The 20075-nt window shown below is 35.6% G+C and overlaps 1 protein-coding gene across 2 annotated transcripts in view; it reads left to right on the forward strand.

The window, feature by feature from the left end:
• Nos (Nitric oxide synthase) overlaps positions 1–20075 on the forward strand; it is a 614880-nt gene that overhangs the window by 460809 nt on the left and 133996 nt on the right. For both annotated transcript variants that reach the window (XM_089089493.1, XM_089089494.1), the window contains exons 16-17: positions 10014–10188; positions 15274–15406. In XM_089089493.1, coding sequence (XP_088945619.1) covers positions 10014–10188; positions 15274–15406 — 308 coding nt within the window. The remainder of the gene's footprint in view (positions 1–10013; positions 10189–15273; positions 15407–20075) is intronic.

Consider the following 20075-nt stretch of genomic DNA (forward strand, 5'->3'; position numbering starts at 1 on the left):
CAAGTACTAAAGACCATGCTGTGACCAAGATGGGTCCCGGAATGCACAAAGCCTGCATTCAAGTGAAGGTCCCAGGGAATTTTTGTTGTCCAGTTCTGAACCGGCTTAAGCGCTTCGAGTAGACTTGGGAAGATGTGTTAGTCCCCATCCTACCCGGTTCTGGGACTATTGCTTTACCTGAGGCCAAAATAATTTCAATGATTCAAAGAATATGAAAATTGCAACATGGAATGTTACAACGTTAAAAAATAACCATTGTACCGACACTTTGACTAATGAATTCAGACGTTTTGAACTGGACTTATTGGGAGTTTCAGAAACTCATACCTCAGGGGTAGGAACTAGACCCCGGCGTCCTGCTGGCACATCAACCGAACGCTGCCAACGAGAGGCCCGGTTGACCGCCACCGAAGTGTCGCAACACCACCGGCAGAGGCAGCGGTGCTCTGCTGACTTTGAGTTAACTTTGCGGCAATTCTTAATTGCGTCAACCGCAAAGTCGGAGCTTTTCTTTTCTCGTGTGGTTAAGTATTTCGATTTTCCTGATTCCCCCGGGGATTTCCCCGAAAATCAATGTTTTACCCCGAAAAAAAAAATTTGGTTCCCCGAATCCCTGCCAATCCCTGCCAAATATTACCTTGTATACCATAATTCTTCACTACTCTCTTGTTCGTTAATTTTCGTCTCTTGTGCTACTTTGCATATAAACCAGATAAATACAATTGCAACATACACGGTTCTTCATGTGTTGACAAAAGTATCGTCTTTATGAAATTAAATAATAAACGAGTTTTTTTAACTGAAAGTAAGGAGCGACATTAAAACTTAAAACGAACAGAAATTATTCCATATATGAAAGGGGCTGTCCCCTCTTCAACGCCTCGCACTTTACGCTAAAGCTTTTTTTTGTTTTTTAAAAAGTAAAATGGCGAAAACGAGTCAAACTTTAGCATAAAGAGCAAGGCGTTGAGGAGGGGACAGCCCTTTTCATATACGGAATAATTGCTGTTAGTTTTAAGTTTTAATGTCGCACCTTACTTTCAGTTAAAAAAACTTCTTTTTTATTTAATTTCTGAACGTTTTTCAACTTATGCAGGTTCAATTTTTGCTCACCTGCATGAAAAATTAAAACACAATTTGCATAATAATTTTGGCAGACTTATTCCGGATGTGATGGGTCGCACACTCCTCAATACCTTGCTCTTCGCGCTAAAGCTGTTAGCGCTTTAAAAAAAGCTTCCTATTCTAATTAGACAGTCCCTGTGTTTCAATTTTAGGAAACAGTCAAACTTTAACGTAAAGAGTAAGTTATTGCGGAGGGGGCAACCCTTTATATTTGACATAATTTCTGTTCGTTTTTTTTAAATAATGTCATTAAATCTGGCTCACCCTCTATAAAATATACCCCTCCCTTTCATGGAAAACTCCACCGTTGAAATTTCATACAACATAAAGTACGCCCCCCCCCCGTCAAATTCCCTCCAGACAGTTTCTTCCTCGCTGAGAATCCCCACTCTCTGTAAAATTGCTTGTGGACGATTCATCCTCAAAAACTCTCCTTAGCATTATATCTTTTGAATAAGGCTTTAATCTCTAATCGGTTTCTCGATCACTCCAGAAATTCCCTCTTCCGTAGAAATTATTTGTCAGAAAACAAACCGTGCGGAAAACAGTCCCCGGATAATTGCCCCGGAATATCTCCTTATAAAAAAAATTGGCAAAAAGAATGTAAGACAATTAAAAAGAATTTCGTATAGTAATTGTGTCAAAACCCCCAGTATAACGTTTCCCCAAGAATATTCACTCATCAGAAATTTCCCTCTCAAAGGAAGATTCTCCCTTTAGAAATCCACCCCAAGAACACCCCCTACCCCCCCCCCCCAAAAAAATGGCTGTATGCTTTCAAATAAAAAATACTATATGTAAATAATGGGCAAAGTTCACAACTTGCAATCCTTCCCCTGGGGACTGTGGTGGGTCATTTTACACCTAAAGACATAGTTATTAGATTTTTCGACTATGCTGAACAAAATGGCTATCTCAAAATTTTGATCCTGTGACTTTGGGAAAAAATGAGCGTAGGAGTGTCTCCAATTTTTTGGTCACTTAAAAAGGGCACTAGAACTTTTAATTTCTGTTCGAATCAGCCGAACAGATTTCTCTTGCGATATTTTAGGATCCCTGAGTCGGTTCCATCACCCCTGGGAAGAAAAAAAAAATAAATAAATACGCATCCAATGTTTCTTCTGGCAGAAAAAAATACAAAATTCCACATTTTTGCATATAGGATCGTGAAACTCTGACAATAGGATTATTTGATACGCTAAAATTGATGTTGTGATTTAATATTATTAAGATTTTATGACTTTTAGGGGGTGTTTTCCCCCTTTATCGAATATAATGCACATTTTCTCAGGCTCGTATCTTTGGATGGGTAACACTAAACTTGATGACACTAAACTAAACTGAGTTTATATATTTGATATCAGCATAAAAATCCGATTCTTTTGATGTATTTATTCGTGTCAAAATTGGTATCTGTTTTTTTAGAGGTTCGGTTACTATTGAGCCGGGTCGCTCTTTACTTACAGTTCGTTATCACGAACTGTTTGATGAGATTAAGCCATTTTTAATGCAGTTTCCCAATGTCTATAACATTCTTACATTATTTGTAGTCAAGAACTTTATTTTTAAGTTGAACGGAACGCATACACTTTACAGATTCAGTTGGATTTTGAAATGGATAGTCAACAGATTGTTGCGACAGCTGAACCGTAAGTTTGTAGAATTTTGTTTCCTTTTGCTAGTTTTAGATACATGTTCTTAATGTTTAATGCACAATTATCGAACGCCTGATACATTAAAGAAAATACAATCTTGTTTCTGAAAATTTTTTAACCCCCCCCCCCACCCAAGAAAAACCTTCTATTGAGACAAAATTTAGCTATATACTATGTACAAGGTTGGGGAATTCAAGATTTAGACGGAAGTGACCCCAAAAATATTATTCAAAAAAAAAATTGTATGTTATTGCATATAGGGGGGGGGGGATTTTGGGCTATCATTTTTAAATGATAATACTACATTTTTTTTTTCTATTCGAACCAGGGATGCCAAAAAGATAAAAAAAAATTTATTTAAAGCGGACACGGAAGAAAATTATATCCAATTCCCTGGGAAACCATAGAAATATTTTGACAGACCCAGGGCCCCCCATTGGGACTTTTTCATTGTCTTAGGTATTTTTACATTTTTCATAGGCTACTGGCCTAATTTGGCTTTTGTGTGTGTCCACTTTTAATTAGATTCCTTGGATCTTATTGAATGCCAAGGCGAATCTGTTATCTATTACTTCAACTATTATGCAAGGGTTCTGAAACGCCACAGCCATTTCGTTTCTACCAGATTTCTACTTCTCTTGATGAATAACGAAGAAGACCAGCGTCCATCCAGCGACTTGCGAAGTTTTTTACTCATTAATAGGCCCAAATCTGTTGTAAATTCAAGCTGGGATTTGAGAAAGACTGATGAAATTATGTATGGTTGCGGTCAACATTGATGGTGCCGATGGCGTGCCGCCGAAATCTCAACGGCGGGGGCACGCCGCCGCTGCTATTTTTGGCCCCACCGCAATCGGTCTTCCCTTATCGGCGCGGTGCCGCGGTCTACACAGCAAAAATAAAAAAATTGATTTTCAACAAAAGGTTTTGCTCGAATTCAAACAAGTAAAAAAAATTCAATTTTTCTGTTGGAATAGTGACTTGTTTATTGAATTAAAATAGTAAAAAAAAATCCAATTTTTCTGTTGAATTTGTGACTTGCTTATTGAATTCCAACAAATTATTGAGATTATTAAGATTTATGCACTTTTTAGTATAAAAATGTAATTTTCGACGCAAATACGTTATATTAATCAAAATGGTTTGAACTTCAATAGTAGACGGAAATTTCTTGAATATTATATTGAATTTGACTATGGGGCCATTTGTAAAGTGAATTTATGTACAAATGTTTTTATGAACATATAAAATTCCTGTACAAACATGTTTAACTTATAATTATTATTTTAGTGCAATGGAAGAATATCATAGAAATTTTTAAATCGCTTATGGCTTATGGAATAGTTACAGTGTATCAATAAAGAGAAACAGTCTTTTTTGGCCTTTTCAGAATAAATACAAGACCGGGCATATTAAACGTTAATATCATACTTTACGGGATTATTTATGTAGTATGACTACTTGGGTTTTGCTGGAAACCGACGATCACGGTTGCCACACTTGGTAAAATTTTACTAAATTTAGCAAAAACGACCTGAGTTAGTAAACTAAGTAAATCAAGGTCAAATTTAGTAGATTTTTGAATTTTTTTATAAATTGTTAAGTTTTTTTTTAGTAAATTTAACAAAAAAAGAATTGTTCGGCCCAAAACAGTGCTAAAACCCTCTGAAGTTTTGTCTTCACGGCAGTTTCTTGTTTGTCGGGCATCAAAAACTACCAATAGCAGCAAACGGCGCTCTACTCAGACAGTAAATTACCGTGTAATATACAATATACGGAGCAGCACAAAGTAACAGAAGGATGTAGACCGTGCCGATAAGGGAAGACCGGTGGCGGTGGGGCCAAAAATGGCAGCGGCGGCGTGCCGCCGCCGGTGAGATGTCGGCGGCACGCCACCGGCACTATCAATGTTGACCGCAACCATACATGTTTTCATCAGTCTTTCTCAAATCCCAGCTTGAATTTACAACAGATTTGGGCCTATTAATGAGTAAAAAACTTCGCAAATCGCTGGATGGACGCTGGTCGTCTTCGTTATTTATCAAGAGAAGTAGAAATCTGGTAGAAACGAAATGGCTGTGGCGTTTCAGAACCCTTGCATAATAGTTGAAGTAATAGATAACAGATTCGCCTTGGCATTCAATGTTTTTTCTACGTGCCATGTAAGCAAAGATTAAATTAATAAATATATAGTATTTTTTAAATTTATATTTTAGGACGCTTTTACCCAAGAAATATTGAAACATTCCTTTTGTCACAATTACTATAAGCACATTGCTGTGTGTCAAAACATTACAAATCTCATCTTCCTTTCAAGATAAACAATTTAAAATTACAATTTACAGCTTTTTGCATAAAAGCTGTAAAATAATCAAAATCGTGATTCAGGAATCGTGATTCATCAAGAAGCTTCAACAGATCATTAGGTATTTATAAGCCCTTCTAATTTCAACATAAGATGCTAGATAATATTGTTAACTGGAATCAAATAAATTGAAAGTTAACCTAGTTAACCTCCCACGCCCATCAACTCCCCAAACACATTCAATCAAAATTTTGAGGTAGTCATTTTGTTCAGCATATTTTAAAAGTATAGTAACTAGGTTTTTGGGGATGTCAGTCCCCCCCCCCCACACACACAGCCCTTAATTCCCTTAAAATATTGCCCTTATTCTTGTTTCACAGCCTATAGGCCCTTTATCATCCTGTTTATAATGCTTTTTTCAAAATTGTGAGAAATAGGAACATTAAGCTCAAAATAAGGATTGTTTTCGCTAAAGTAAAGAATTAACAATACTTAGAAAAAAAAATTCCGATGCACAGTCAACTGCTTACCATAGACCTTGGACCTTAGATCCTCCTGTGCCTCCAGAGGCACTTAGGGCATCCAAGAAGAGTCACCAGTCATCTCTCATTACTGCGGCCACCCAGACGTCTTTCCATTCAGGTTGGATTGAGGCATTGAGGTTTGCGAGGTCAGCCCGGTAGCTGCGTCGAAAGGTATTTTTGGGGCGTCCTCTTCTTCTGATAACCCGTGGCTACCACCGAAGGACGATCTTCGGTAGTTGAGTTTCGGGCATGCGGATCACTTGACCGAGGTATCTCCACTTCCCATATTTGATCAAGTTGGTTACCAGTGGCTGAGATGTCTTCTGTCGTATAGTAGCCCTTGTTACTTTTTGGGACCAGTGGATATTTAGAATGCGCCTTAAGCACAAGTTTTTGAAGGCGAGGAGTTTATTTTCAAGTATTTGATCTATGTGCCAAGTTTCAGAACCGTAGAAAAGCGTCGAGAGGACGTTGCTTTTGAACAACCTCAGCTTGAGCCGGAGAGAGTACTTCTGGCTACGCCAAATTGTAGACAGTTTCCTGAAAGATGCATTAGCCTGCCCGATTCTTAACTTGACTTCTCGCTGACACGATCCTGAATTGTGGAGGGTACTTCCTAAGTACTTGAATTCTATGACTTTCTCTATCGTCTCATTACTGCATCGTAGGTCGAGTGGAAATCCAGTGTTCGCCATTTTTTTGTTTTGTTGGTATCTATCTTAAGGCCAAAAGACTCGGCAGCGTCCCTGACTTGGTTAAGGTAATGCTGGAGCTTTTGTTTGCAGGACTCTAGGAGGCTGATATCGTCAACAAAATCAATATCTCCGAGTCTCTTATTATCCAACTGGACCCTATGTCCATCGCAGGTCTGGAGAATATAATCAATGATAAGAATAAATAGTAGTGGTGATAGCAAACAACCTTGTTTCACCCCTGTAATGATACGAAAGTAACGGGTAATCCCCTCACTTGCCTTTACGCACCATTCTGTGTTTTTGCAGAAGGCTTCAACAATTTGAATGAGGTTATTAGGAATACCGTAGTATTGGAGAACCTTCCAAAGCGTTTGGTCATCTGCCGAGTCGAAGGCTTTCTCTAAGTCCATAAAGACCCAGTACAGCTTATTGCACCATTCATTCGCTTCTTCTAGCAGCGTTGTAAGAGTAAATATAAGATTGGCGCATGATCGGTTTGGCCGGAATCTATGCTGCTTCTGTTGGAGGTGTTGGTTAAGAGCGGGTTGGATTCTGTTAATCAGTGTAGTTGTCAATAGTTTGTTTGACATTGATGTACAACTGATACCCCTCAAGTTTTGCACTTAGTAGAGTCACCTTCTTCTATTATTTCGAATAGAGTAGTGTTTGTCTAATCTTAAGGGATTTCTTCTGTTCTTCAAATTATAGAGAAAAACGTGGTCCACTCAGTTAGGCATGCAGCTACTGAGCATTTAATCATTTCAGCCGCAATTCGATTCTCCCTAGGGGACTTCCCAGACTTCAGTTTCGTAGTATCTTCAGTATCTCCCAACCAGAGGGTACTTTAATATCGACGGCTAGATTTAGAAATGGCGCGTCTGGTATATCTGGAGGATCAGCAGGTGATGGTCTATTTAACAATTTTTTGAAATGTGTCGTCCAGGCTTCGTTCACATTATCAGGGTCAGTACGAAGTCGTCCAAACCCATCTTTGACGGGTCCATCTGTCTTTGGACGTTTTCCAACTATCTCATTGGTGACGCAGTACACTGACCGAGAGTCTCCCCGTCTAGCAGCTTCTTGAGCCTTCTGAGCTTTCTGCTCAAGACTACGGCGTTTATCAGCACGGACGCTCTTCTTTATAGCCTTATCAAGCATAGCATACTCTTGTTCAATAGGATGTCACGCATCAGGAGAAAGAGTGTTGAGAAGAGATGTCTTCTTGTCAGCCCACTTCTCGATCAGATCCCACGATTCGACGGAGATCCATTCATCATTTGGCGACTTTTTCATACCAAGTGTTTTGTAGGCAGTACATCCAACTGCACAATACACATATTCTATTTTATGTGGTATTTTCCTATTTTCTGTACACTTTTGGTTAAGAGATATGGAGGACTTGGATATGGATAGGATAAATAAAGGATAGACTACCACTTTCCTCTTGACATTTTTGAATACTTTATAACAAAATTCTTGTGGCATAAAAGTTACGAGCCCATTTAAATTTCAACTCTGATTGAAACTAGGTTAACTTTCAATTTATTTGATTCCAGTTAACAATATTATTCTAGCATCTTATGTTGAAATTAGAAGGGCTTATAAATACCTAATGATCTGTTGAATCTTCTTGATCTTAATCACGATTTTGATTATTTTACAGCTTTTAAGCAAAAAGCTGTTAATTGTAATTTTAAATTGTTTATCTTGAAAGGAGGATGAGATTTGTAATGTTTTGACACACAACAATGTGCTTATAGTAATTGTGACAAAAGGAATGTTTAAATACTTCTTGGGTAAAAGCGTCCCAAAATATAAATTTAAAAAATACTATATATTTATTAATTTAATCTTTGCTTACATGGCACGTAGAAAAAACATACTTTCAGAAATTTACTTTATGCATATATTCAGATTTTTTTGTTGTTTTTTTTTTGGGGGGGGGGGCTTTGTGAAAAGTCAACATTAATTGTTCATTAAATAAGGGCCTTCGTATTAAATCGTAAATTAATCAATCATTTTCTTCAAGACATTTTTTAGTTCTTCTTCTTTCTTTTTTATTTCTATTTTCTACACAGATGAATAAAAAACGAACAGAGATAAAATAAGATAAAACAGGCTATTAAAAATAGTAAATAGCGAAGCTATGTCTTAAGCTGATCAAGAAAAAAACTACCAGAAATTGTAACGAACAATGAACTAAAAGTTAAAAGAAACAGATATTAGATTTAATATAAAAGATGACACCGCGTGGGTTCTGAAATATTGAAATTAATTTTGCGGGCATCATTTTTATAGTTTTCAAGAGAAGTTCTTTGTACAAATTTTTTTCATAGATACACCCCATGGATGCCAGTAGAGACAACCAGGGAACAATTTTTCCCTCTTTGGGATGCAAGAAGATATCAGAAAATGTATGGAAATACGAAAATGAGAAATATTTCCCGTTTAAATCTTGGTAAAAAATAAAGCTACTGGTATTACTTGCTTCCCCTGGGAAATATCCCGGCAGCACCTATGGTGCGTGCCCATCTCAACCCCTTTTCTGTAAGTAAGAACATGAATGTAGCCTTTTATATCATATATAAAACATTTTTGCACTAAGAAGAGCCATCAACCCGCAGCACCTATATTTCAGGCTTGGTTTCATTGCAACTGAACCTTCTTGTAACTGAACCCCTTGCAACTGAACCCATGAGACTGAACCCTCGTGTGTCTGACCCCAGGTGCCACTGAACCCCTGTTTAACTGAACCAGCGTGTATTTAAATCCCTTTGCAACTCAATCCTCATGTAACTGCTAATATTTACATTTATGTAATTTTTTATATTTTTGTCATGACAGCATCGTCATGAAATACCTTATGTATCCAAAAACCCAATTTTAGTGTCACTTTGGAGCCCAAATATTGGAGCCCTCAGCCCAAATACAACAGATGCCCAATCGGTACTTTTCAAAATGATGTATGTATTTTATGTTTCAAACGAAAATGCAAAAAAATGCAATGTTTCTAGTAAAACAAAGGCAACAATTTGAAGGCTATGAGTAAAGGAGCCGATGGGTGAATCCCCTCTTCTCTTTCAGAGTATTTTTGATAATTTTACTTTTAAAATCACTTTTCATTTGTGTTTGATGAAAATTTTGGAGAGATAGACAAGGAGATCAAAACCAAAATGTTGCACAGCTTCCTTTTTGACATGCAGATGCACAATCGAGTACCTAAGACCTAATTCCTAATTTCCATAGTTCATATGGAAAATATGTAGCAAGTTTTCCTTAACTTTTCGAATCACTTACGTTATGTGACCATACGCAATACCTATTCCAACTTGAGAAACTGTACTTTATTCATATAATGAAGTTGATTACAATTATTATCATACTTATTACCAAGTTGATGCAGGGGCGGATCTAGAGCAAAATCTTGTGGGGGCAATGTGAAAAGGGCGCCAATAAACAAAATCTCGGGTGGGATCCAATGTGACAAGGGTGCCAATAACTGACCAAATTGATAAATTTCTTTAAAAAAGAGAGTGAGAAACAGAAAAAAACAAGGATTGAGGGCACCAGAAAAAATCTTGGGGGCCCGGGTCCCCCTCTTGAATCTGCCAGTGAGTTGATGGTAATTTTAATAGATAACCAAGTGGTGCTTAATTTTTCTGGAAATTTAACTAGAATATAGAATCTTGAATATCAATTTATATTTCAGGTTTAGTGTTTTTGCTTTGGGTTCCAGTGCGTATCCCAACTTCTGCGCATTTGGAAAATTTACTGACTCATTATTTGGTGAACTAGGCGGTGAACGTCTATTAGCCCTGGCCTGCGGTGATGAGCTTAGTGGACAAGAACAAGCATTTAAGGAGTGGGCTGTTAGGGTATACCAGGTATGTGATCCCTAAGAGAGATTTACAAAATTCAGCAGAACTAAAGTTCTTGCTAAGTATATCTCACTATATGATGCAAGTAATGTTACTGCTACTACTGTACTACAAACGACTCATAGCAGCACCAAGCCAAACACAGCTTCGTACGCTCCTCCTCCGTCCCTATCTATTCAAGCCCTCTTTTAAGTAAAAATAGACAAGTAGTGGCCCATTTTAAAATGTAAAAACAAATAAATAAAGAACTGAAATTCATTAAAAAGGAGAAAACGAAGTAAATTCGAAACCAGATTTGGATGCTTAGAATGCTGATATAACATGTGATATAACCTGAATTTCCTAAAGTATCAAATATCATCTAGTTTGCAATTATCTAAACAATCTAGATAAGCCAAATTAGCTGAAGTGCCAATTCAATACATCTTTAAGTTACTTAACAAATTTGTTTAAAATCACAGAAAAACTTAGGATGAAGAAGAAAAAATTACAATGCAATGTCTAATAAATAAACATTTAAAGGAATGGACGGACGTAGTGTTTTCAAGGTCAATATGGCCATATTTTACGCAAGCTCTCGTCCCAGGAGTGTTTTCCCCTGATTGACGATCATTTTGCAGGCCAAGTTCAAAAGTTTGAATCAGCAAAATTAAGTACTTTCCCTACTATATTTGTGAACATTTTCTATAATGAAGTTCAAAGTTGTCTAAGCTCAGTTCAATTAAATATTTATAAACTTAACGTATTTACCAAGAACACACTGCCCTTTTTTCCCTGGAAAAGCCTGCCTGTTCCTTGCACCAGTGCGGTCTTAAAACGCTGCAAGACATTGCTATCTTTGATCAGTCGTTGAGCTGCGAAGTATACAACACCGGTATGCCATAGTTACATAGTTACCATAGCTTATCAATGCAAATTTTCAATGAGAACAGTGATGAATTATTTGAAATTAATCTCTGGCCAAGGCTCCTGGGTTTTCTTGGAGTATACTCTATAAAATGGGAAAATAATAAGCTCAATTTAGCCGAATTAGAAACTACCCCAGCCTGACAGTAGCCCACTGGTTCATCAATAGACGATTTGTAGCGATGAATCTAATTAATTTGAAAGTGTTTTACTCCTCGACACCTTTTTTTTTAAACTGTAGAATCAGTTTTGGCTGGCCCTAAGTTAAAATATATAATATAACATAATATAACATATATAGTATAAAATATATAATATAAGCTAGGTTTCTCCTGCCCGGTAAATTCGAGATTAGCCCGAACAGGAAGGTTAACTTATAAGAGTAGAAATCGGCACAAGCTTTGACAGAAAATCATTTCATCTAGCGTTTTGTGTTTCTTGGCATCTTTTGGTTATTTACATTGGTAAAAATCTGTGTAATTAGAAAAATTAGTGCAGTGATAAGTTTCTGGTCTCAGTTTCTGAAAAAGAAAAACACAATTACGAAGCTTGAAAATCCTGCCAAGAAACACCAAACGATAGATGGCGTTTGTGATTTTCGTATCAATATTAGTGCCAGTTTCTACTCTTGTAGGCTCCCATATTCGTTGAATTCGCTAATGCAATGACCGGTAAGAATCTAAAAAAGTATTTATGCAATTGTTCATTTAAGCTGTGTAAGGCGTAAGAATCTTGGAAGGGACACAGAGAAACAGAGGGACTACTTGAACAAGTCAGGGGACTCAAAATCCTCTCATTGTTTAGCTTAAAAATTCACACAGAATAACTAGTCAAATTAAATCCAACAGGTTTTCTTTTTACTGGATTAATTCAGCATAGGAAAACAGACCATTTTTGAAGGTGGAGTTATATGGGTCTCAATAAATGACTAAATTAAAGGAATATATGAGTGGCTTACAAAAACACACTCCAGATACAAGCTCAATGAAATCAAGTCATACTTTCTACCACGGAATTATTGGAACGTAATCTGTATTCTTTCCTTTGGGATAGAAATACAAGGAAAAGGATGGTTTTGAAATATTTTGTTTTATTGAGTTTAAATATTGGCATATTAAAAAATGTAAGTTTGACACAAGAATCAACCGACTTATTCCTTGACAAATGTTTTTAACCGAAGACCTTATAATATATTAAATAGACCTTGCATTAGCGATAAAGTTATTGCTAGTAACTTAGTTATTTATACTAAATAACTTAGTTATTTCAATCATTATATAGAATTGTGAAAAGTGGAGCAAGCGCAAAAGTAAAAAAAAAAAAAGACAAAGAAACAAAATTACAAAAATGATGAAAAAACGAAAACCTAACGAAACAAAAAAACACGACAGCAGATATCACGAATCTATTGGCCTGGGCCTGGTAGTCAAGAAGCAAAAAAGACAAAGAGAAAGATTTTCAAAAACGATGGAAAACGAAAATCTAACAAAACAATAAAAACAAAACAAAAAATATCACGAATAAGTCATGGGCCTGATAGTCAAGGTTGATGTTGATAAAGGTTGATAAAATCACATAAGAAAAGCTAAGATAAGCAATCATTTTTATTAATAGTCATTTTTTAACCTTTAATCTCTTTTGTCTATCTTTATTTAAGCACTTTTAATATGACTTCAAAGGTATTAATAGTAATTTGGACTGAAGAAAGGTTGAGATGGACGGCCTGAAACGTTACACCTAGCAATATCATTTAACTCGAATCTCTCTCTCTCTCTCTTTCTCTCTCTCTCTCTCCCCATCTCTCTCTCTTTTTTCTTTCTCCTTTCTATATCTCTTTCCCTCTTTCTCCTGCTCTTTTAGTTCTATCTTACCCTCATTCTCTCTGTTTGAAGATGGAAATTAAATGAACTCTAAGGATAGATATTTCGAGTTAACAATGTTCTCTAAGGGGCTATAAAAATCCTTTGAGTAATTCCTTAATTTAGGTGAGGAGCAAAGTCATTATATATCCACCATTTTCTATGGAGAAAATTTGTCTCTATTTCCTTTCTGTCACCTGGATGGGGGGAAGGTACTTGTTAGCATGTACTAAGAGAAAGTCCCAGCTGAATAATTGAAGAAGCACCTTAGGAAATAGTCCGATTCTGTTGAATCTGAAGGGCCATGAAAATTCCTTGTTTATTCCCACGCTTTCCTTTGTATGTCAAAGTGAATTACCGAAAACAAAAAAGAAAGATCTGAACTTGTTTCAACAATTGAATTGTGCTTTCTTCGAAAACTTGATTGTATTTGGAAAGCAATTCTTTTTAGATTAGACTTTTCAATTTTAAATATCGATCGATTTTTTTATTAATATCCTAAGACAGACGTGTTTCGATTTATTTAAATTATCAAATTATATAATAGTTTTATCATAATTAAAATGAAAAATGATTTTAGCTTAGATTTGCCTCCAAAAATTTATTTTGAATTTGAATCAAGACTTAGACTGGGATACAAATTCGAAAATGAAGAAAAAAAATAAGGAGCTACTTGGAAAACACAAGAGATTGCAAAGAAACTGTGCACATTGGGACACTTGAGGGGGATGTATTCGAGCACCCTGTTTCTAGTGTAAGCGCCTGCTGTTATGCATCATATCTATTATTTTCCAAATAAGGCCCTTAGCTTCGGGGCTAGGGTCTTAATTTGGATTCGATCTTTGAATTCTAGCTGAAATGTCTGTTCCCGATGTCTGAAGTAATAAGCCAATCAGCCTTTTTAAATTCCCGTTTGCCACAAGGGTCGGCTTCAAGTTTGTTTTTACGTCATTAAAAAACAAAAATAAAATGGGGACCTAAAGGACCATGATTGTATTTACTTGAGACTGCTACACTGATATCCTGTAGGTTAAAAAGCACAGAAAGGTAAATGGTCCCTAACCTTGGCATGAAATAATCTGTGAAATAGCCTGAAATATCATATGAAATGGGATAATCTGTATTGTCGTTTCACTTGTCGTGATGCATCCTAAAACTTAGAACTGTGAAAAAAATCTTTTATTTTGCATGTTAAGGGGGCTTCTCCCAGAGAGCATAAGTTCTTTCTGCTTGCATAATTATTTTTTGCAATGTATTTTCATTCTCGTTTGATGTGGAAGTGCCTCCGAGGGTAAGAGGAATCGCAGTTGCGTAACAGATCTGTGGTCACAATTAGGAGGGGGCCTAAATTTCGAAAAATACCTCTTTTTTTTACCTTGACATAAAAATCAAAACAGATCCTTGCCCATCCTTATTTCTGTGAATAGGTGAAGATACAAAGTAAAAATCTATCTTAGACCTTGGAAAGGTTTTTTATTTCAGTGTTTTGGGCGGAATAGAAATGCATGATCAGTGGCATCTTTTTCATTGCTACAGGAGCATAGTTCAATGTATCCATAGCGTGCATAATACACATATTCCTTTCCTTATAGGGGGGGGGGGTGTCATAAGTTATAAAAAATGTTTTATTTTTCAGGGCTGTGAGCTAGGACGTTTCTGAAATTTTTTAGTTGTGCGACCTCCCTATAATATGTCAAAATAAAGAATGTTACAGTCCATTATAATAAATAATTAACTGAGGCCAATTATTTGTTTAATAAATTAAATTTAGTCTAATTCTTGGTTCATTGATATACGTTTCATTTTTTAATTTGAATTTTTCCATTTATATTAACATTCTGCTGAAAATCGTCAATCAGTAAAATTAAATTTATTTCGTACACATAGTATCTTCTGATCGACACCGATCTCAGGTTCAGAAACGATGCACAAGATGTTATTACAAGTGAAATAAGAACCAATTCGTGTAGATTTACTGCTTTAGTCCCCACGTGAGTAAATTGAGAGTCAATCTCGCTCGACCCTGACCTACAAAGTCAAGAGGAAGGCCCACCTCCTTGTCTAGTTATTGATAAAATCGTGGCGTAAAATAGCCAAATTCTATCGCAAGTTTTTAACATAAAACCACCTTAGTTAATTATTTCGTTCAATTACAATTAATTAGTTTATGCTGAGTTTTTCAAAAACAAATTAATTAGCTGTGAGTTAAACTGTTAATTATTATTAATTCTTATGAAATTAATAGTTTTTAATTCTTCACATTATTATCTAATCTTCTGAATTCAAAATTCTTAGCATTGTAATACTGCTTATAAACTACTTTCAGTTCGCTTGCGAGACTTTTTGCATTGACAGTGGTATAAGCGAAAATGACTTGTCAATTAGATTCTATTCAGCTCAAAAAGATGAAAGTTCAGTCAGATTTAAGCCAAATGAAACAAATTTGGATATCAGCACAAGTAAGTGTCTCAGACCTTTTATTGCACTAGTTTTACATCATTCTGGATATGTTGCAACAATGCCAAAACGTCAGTTTTAAAGGACCCAGAAAAGTAGAGATATTCAATTTGGTCAAGAATGGCAAACAATTTTTTATTTGTGACTGCATTCTGAGTAGTATTCCCGGGAAAACGTATTCCCGGGAAAACGTATTCCCGGGAAAACGTATTCCCGGGAAAACGTAATTTTCAAAATGTGTGTCTATACAGACGCATAAAATGTTCTGTTATATATTTCTGGAAAAAAAAACACTTGATATTTATTGATACCTAATAAACGTTCACTCACTTAAAAATATGTTTTCACGTGGTGGAATGAGCGAATAGGTCGAGATTATAAACACACTAAACTTTTGATAATTGTGTATCAAACAGTTTGGGGTAACGAACTGTAAGTAAGGAGCGACTCAGCCCAACAGTTATCAAAACTTCAAAAACGGAATTTTGGTAACAATAGATTTATCAAATGAATTGGCTTTTTATGTTTATTGTAAATTGTTAAAGTTCATCAAATTTAATGTTACTCATCAAAAACTATGAGCCTGAGAAAATTTGCCTGATTTTCGAAAAAGGGGAGAACACCTCCAAAAAGTAAAGTAATCTTAACGAAAACCATACCATCAAATTTAGCATGTCAAAGAACCCCAGGTTTCAAGCTTCTTTCTACAAAAATATGCGATTTTGTATTTTTGGCAGAAAAAAAGATCACGGATGTGTGTGTGTTTTTTTTCACCCGTTCATAGACCCTGTGAAAAAATCTGTAAGTTACGCAATTTTCCCAAATTGTAAACGCATAGTATTTATTATTAGGAAATATACGGATATTATTCGGGGATAATTTTGTGCGGGAGGAGGGATTTTCCACTGGGAAAATTTTCGGGGGAAGGAAAGTTTCCGGGGCAGTACTCCAGATGAAATTTTTCCGGGGGGGTGGGGGTGAATATCCTGGCATGATTATAAAAACAGTCAGAAACTAAATAAAAAAAAAGTTTTTTCAACTGAAAGTAATGAGCAACATTAAAACTTAAAACAAACAGAAATTATTTCATAAATGGAGGGGTTACCCCCCTCCTCAATACCTTGTTCTTTTCCTTAAATACAAAACATCCTCCAACTCTGGAACAAGGGGGCCCGCAGAAAATTTTCCAGGAGGGGGGGGGCAGATACCAGAATGGCGGAGATAAAATAAAACTCAAATAAAATTCTCAAATTTGGAAAGACCTTTTTTCCACGGGGGATGCGGGTATTTTCCGGGGGGAGTATTTTCCGCGGGGGGGGGGGTATTTTCAAGGGGGTAATCGCCGGGAGGGGGGGTATTTTCCAAGGGGGTAATCGCCGGGGGGGGGGGTAAACGCCGGCCACCAGACTGATCATATTTCAAACAGTGAGTGGTACAAAAATTTTATTCTATACCGGTATAGAAAAACCAAGAGATCTACTATAAAAAAAAGAATGGTTACTATTTTACTAATATTTTTACTAATTACTATTAGTTTTACTATTCAATTTAAGCCATTTATTTGTTATTTATTTAGAATTATTTGTTGATTAATTATTAATTATTTGTTGATTTATTAAAAGATCAATATTTTTAATTCACAAATTCTGGTATCTTGACTAAATTCTCCTTCAGGTTTAAGCTAAAAGTTAAGTTTCACTATTATGAAAGAAAAGCAAGCAAAATTCCTAATAGGATAAGACCTTATAGGATACAACCAATGGAATAGACACGTGATGATCATTATAGACTTAAGCAAAATTAGAATCTTACCCCTTAACTAGGATTATATTTTAAAAATTAAGTAAAAATAAAAACAATTAGACTTACGTTTTTAGCTTGACAAAATATGAGCAAACACCAAAGACCAAACTTACTCCTGGTAGGGCACGACGCTGTATATATATGTATAGAAAAACCAAGAGTTCTACTATAAAAAAAAGAATGGTTACTACTTTACTAATATTTTGACTAATTACTATTAATTTTACTGTTCAATTTAAGCCATTTATTTGTTATTTATTTAGAAGTATTTGTTGATTGATTATTAATTATTTGTTGATTTATTAAAAGATCAATATTTTTAATTCACAAATTCTGGTATCTTGACTAAATTCCCGTTCAGGTTTAAGCTAAAAGTTAAGTTTCATTATTACGAAAGAAAAGCAAGCAAAATTCCTAATAGGATATGACCTTATAGGATACAACAAATGGAATAGACACAGGATGATTATTAAAGATTCAAGTAAAATTAGAGTCTTACCCCTTAACTAGGATTATATTTTAAAAATAAAGGAAAAATAAAAACAATTAGACTTACGTTTTTAGCTTGACAAAATATGAGCTAAAACCTAAATCAAACTGACTCCTGGTAGGGCACGACGCTGTATATATATGTAAAACTTTCTTTGTTTATTAATTCCAAAATGCGGTAAGATTTATCAAGCTTCTCGTACTATTGCTAGGGCATACGAATACCATTGAGAGTATTTACTCTACACCCTAAATCGCCTTCTGGTTTCGGTCTCCTTTAGATAGATTAATTAAAAAAACTTTTTCCAAAAAATAAGTTCTTGAAAGAAAAGTAAAGAACTCCAACGAACCGAAATTACAATAAATAACAGTCAAACTCAAAATGAGCAGAAATTAACATAAGTTGGGCTCAAAACTCCCATGCCTTCCCAAGGTCAGAACAAAATTTGCACTTTACTGAAAAAAGTATAAATGTTTTTACTTTTATAACTTTAATAAATCAAATAATATCAACATTTTGATCACAAAATATCAGTATATGTATGTTAAACTGACAATTCACATTCATTTGTATTTTTTTCAGTAAATGGCAAATTTTGTTCTGGCCTTGGGAAGGCATAGGGGTTTTGAGCCCAACTTATGTTAATTTCTGCTCGTTTTCAGTTAGACTCGGTTATTTATTGTAATTTCTGTTCGTTTTGGGTTTCATTTATTTATCAAAGCTGATTTGCAGTAATTTCACGCTTGGTAGATTATTTGATTTATTTTTTGCTCATTTTTTGTTTAATGGAGTTCTTTACTTTTCTTTGAAAAACTTATTTTGTGGGAAAAGTTTTTTTAATTAATTTCTGTTCGTTTTATATTGACATAAGTCTTTTCAGGGAAAAAGAAAATAATACTTTAAATCTTTTTGTTTTTTTAAAGACTTTATAGTTTGGCCTGCTATTTGTATGCTGGAGAAACATTTTCAGCAATTTTTAACAACATACACCCTTTTAAAAATCTGGACACAAATAATAATGTTTAATTTAGTTTCATACCTCATCTAGTTGACCTGAAATGGAAAACTTGATACCATTCGCAAGAAAATCTGTTTACATTCTTTGATAGCTTGGATACACCTACGATATTTTGATTTGGTAAAAATCAGAAGTAGCCCCGAAAAATTGGATATAATAACTTCAATTATTCTTAAGTTACTGTTGAGATGCCTTATTAGGAATTGTCATCAACACAGTCTATTATGGTCCGATATTACGTCAAAGTTTAGTTTTTAAAGACAATTGGAAAATAGAAATATGGGCATGGAAGTGGGACTAGTTGCCCTCCAATCCCTTTCGACTGTTAAAAAGGGCATCAGCCCTTTCTATTTTCAATCGAATGAGCCCTTTTCGAAGTTCCTAAGACAACTCCTTCGATACGAAGTGCCCTGGTCTAAACAACAACAACAACAAAAAAATAATGCATTATACCCACATTGATCTTTACTATAAAAATGTCAAGCCTTCCAATCACTTTTGACTATTAAAAAGGGCACTAGAGCTTTTGATTTCCAATCGAATGAGCCCTTTTTGAAACGACATCGCTTTCTATAAACACCTTATATGCTCCAAGGGCATAAATTACAGCCCTTACCCTAAGGGCTGTTAGGGTGGTTGTCATCCTCTAAGACCTAATTTCCAGAACTTTCAACTACGCTAAACAAAATGGCTGTCTCAAAATTTCACTTGGATGTGTTTGGAGAAATGATGGGCGTGAGAGGGGTGTTAGTCTCTCTCTAATCACTTTCAACTATTAAAAATGGCACTAGCCCATTCAATTTCCAATCAAATGAGCCCTTTTGAAGTTTCTACGACAGCACATTCCATAAGAACCTTATATGCCCCCAGGGCATAACTTACATCCCTTGCCCTAAGGGCTGGGGGGGTGTTGTCATTCTCAAAGACCTAGTTGCGAAAACTTTCCACTACGTTGAACAAAATGGGTATCTGAAAATTCTGATTGGATGTGTTTGGGGAAATGATGGGCGTGAGAGGGGGGTTAGTTACCCTTGAATCATTTTCGACTATTAAAAAGGGCACTAGACCTCTCAATTTCCAATTGAATTAGACCCTTTTAAAGTTTCTACGATAACTCTATCTATAAAAACCTTATATGCCCCCAGGGCATAACTTACAACCTTTGCCCTGGGGGCTCTGGGGGGTTTGTCATCCTTAATTACATAATTTCTGGAACTTTCAACTACGTTGAACAAAATGGATACCTCAAAATTTTATTGGATGTGTTTGGGAAAATGGTGAGGGTGAGAGGGGCGTTAGTCGCTCTCCAATCACTTTCAACTATTAAAAAACACACTAGCCCTTTCAATTTCCAATTGAA

The sequence above is a fragment of the Artemia sp. Qi Xiang Cuo genome, chromosome 5, assembly GCF_049724085.1.
Source record: "Artemia sp. Qi Xiang Cuo chromosome 5, ASM4972408v1, whole genome shotgun sequence".
NCBI classification, from domain to species: Eukaryota; Metazoa; Arthropoda; class Branchiopoda; order Anostraca; family Artemiidae; genus Artemia; species Artemia sp. Qi Xiang Cuo.